The 1,512-nt window shown below is 38.5% G+C and overlaps 1 protein-coding gene across 1 annotated transcript in view; it reads right to left on the bottom strand.

Annotated features, from left to right (window-relative positions):
* Window positions 1-856: 856 nt before the first annotated feature.
* CEP135 (centrosomal protein 135) overlaps window positions 857-1,512 on the bottom strand; it is a 68,395-nt gene continuing 67,739 nt past the window's right edge. Inside the window, exon 20 of the mRNA XM_019664354.1 lies at window positions 857-965. Coding sequence (XP_019519899.1) covers window positions 857-965 — 109 coding nt within the window. The remainder of the gene's footprint in view (window positions 966-1,512) is intronic.

The following is a 1,512-nucleotide window of genomic DNA, read 5'->3' as shown; positions in this document are numbered from 1 at the left end:
TCCTTTTGTTCTTCAGTCTAGTTGTGGAGGACGTTGCTTCACTGGCCCATGTTGGTATTATCATTGTGCTCTTCCCGGCTGAGGCAGATCGGTCGTCAGGCCCTGGATGGCCGCTCACAGTGGCTCTTGGCAGCTCACACCGGCTGCCAGCCACTCACAGCAGCTGTACAGCAGCCCACTGGAGCCTCATGGCCACCTATGCCATCACCAGCGACTCACAGCAGCCCAGCTCCAGGTTGAGCTGTTGTTCACCATCTTAGCTGTAGAGGGCGCATCACTGGCCCTCATGTGGGATCTGAACCGGGGCCCTGCTTCTCAGAGCTAGCGTCCCAAGCCAGCTCTTAACCAACATGCCACTCGGCCAGCCCTGGATTTTAGCTTTGACTCTGCTATTTATTATTTGTATGAGCTCAGTTTCCTATATATAATACAGGTATAATCATAGATTGTTAGTAGGATTATAAGATATATATATAGTATGTGGTACCTATTTGTTAATTGTCCTTATAATCATCAGCATCACTTTTTTGATGATTTGTATTTAGACTTTCCTACTGGACCATATTTTCTTGGGCCCTTGTAGAATCCTTGCTGGTTTTCTAATTCTCTAACTATATCCTTTGAAATAATGCCCCAGTTTTGCCCTGAGGAACACTATAGAAAACATTTATACAATACTTGACACTGTTTACTGTAGGGGCATCTTCCACAACATTCCCTTTATAGGAAGAATTACCGAAGAAATTTATTTTACGTATTAATGCTAAAAAAGCTTGTTATTTATAAGGCATATTAAATCCTTTTTGAAATAGGATAGGAAACAAATAAAAACACTGTTTAATGCTAAATATTTTTCTTACCGTTCATATCTTTCAGTTGAAATCTGCCTTTTCATAGCATCATGATCTGTTTGCAATTGTGCCACTTTAGCCCGAAGCATGGTGTTTTCCCGGCTCTGACTAGTTCTAAAAGCAAATTTTGAAAACAAATTTTGAAAATTAAAAAAATAAATAACAAGTGTTCTGTATTGTAAAGTCAAGTGGTATAGATTTTCGTTTCTGTTATTAAGAAATACAAAGGAGGTGATACTTAAGGATAAAAAAACAACAAAGATCAAGACTTTTCAACAATAATTTTCTAAACTTCTGGAGCTTCTATCCAAGGTTTTTCATTCATCTCATTAATTTAATAAACATTTACTCAGCCTCCAGCATGTGCTGGGCACTGCAGCAATGCTGGAGACACAAATTTGAACAAGACATGAAATGTAACATCAAGATGTAAAGTATCTTCACTGGCTCTATCTTTACTGCTGCGTCAGAAAGAGAGTATTTCTAACTTCTTTTAAAAGTTAATTATTCCACTTGTACTATCTACTCTGGGTTTCTTCCTCTCTTCCGACATATACACGCAAACCTCTCCATCCTAAAAAAACACCATCATCAATCTCCTAAAAGGCAATCAATACACTTATGAAGATCAAATTGCAAAACTTTTTCTTTTTCTTAATCC

This window comes from Hipposideros armiger, unplaced genomic scaffold, assembly GCF_001890085.2.
Source record: "Hipposideros armiger isolate ML-2016 unplaced genomic scaffold, ASM189008v1 scaffold_420, whole genome shotgun sequence".
In the NCBI taxonomy this organism is placed as follows: Eukaryota; Metazoa; Chordata; class Mammalia; order Chiroptera; family Hipposideridae; genus Hipposideros; species Hipposideros armiger.
Note: the sequence above shows the minus strand (reverse complement) of the source record. Positions and strands in the feature narration are given on the sequence as shown.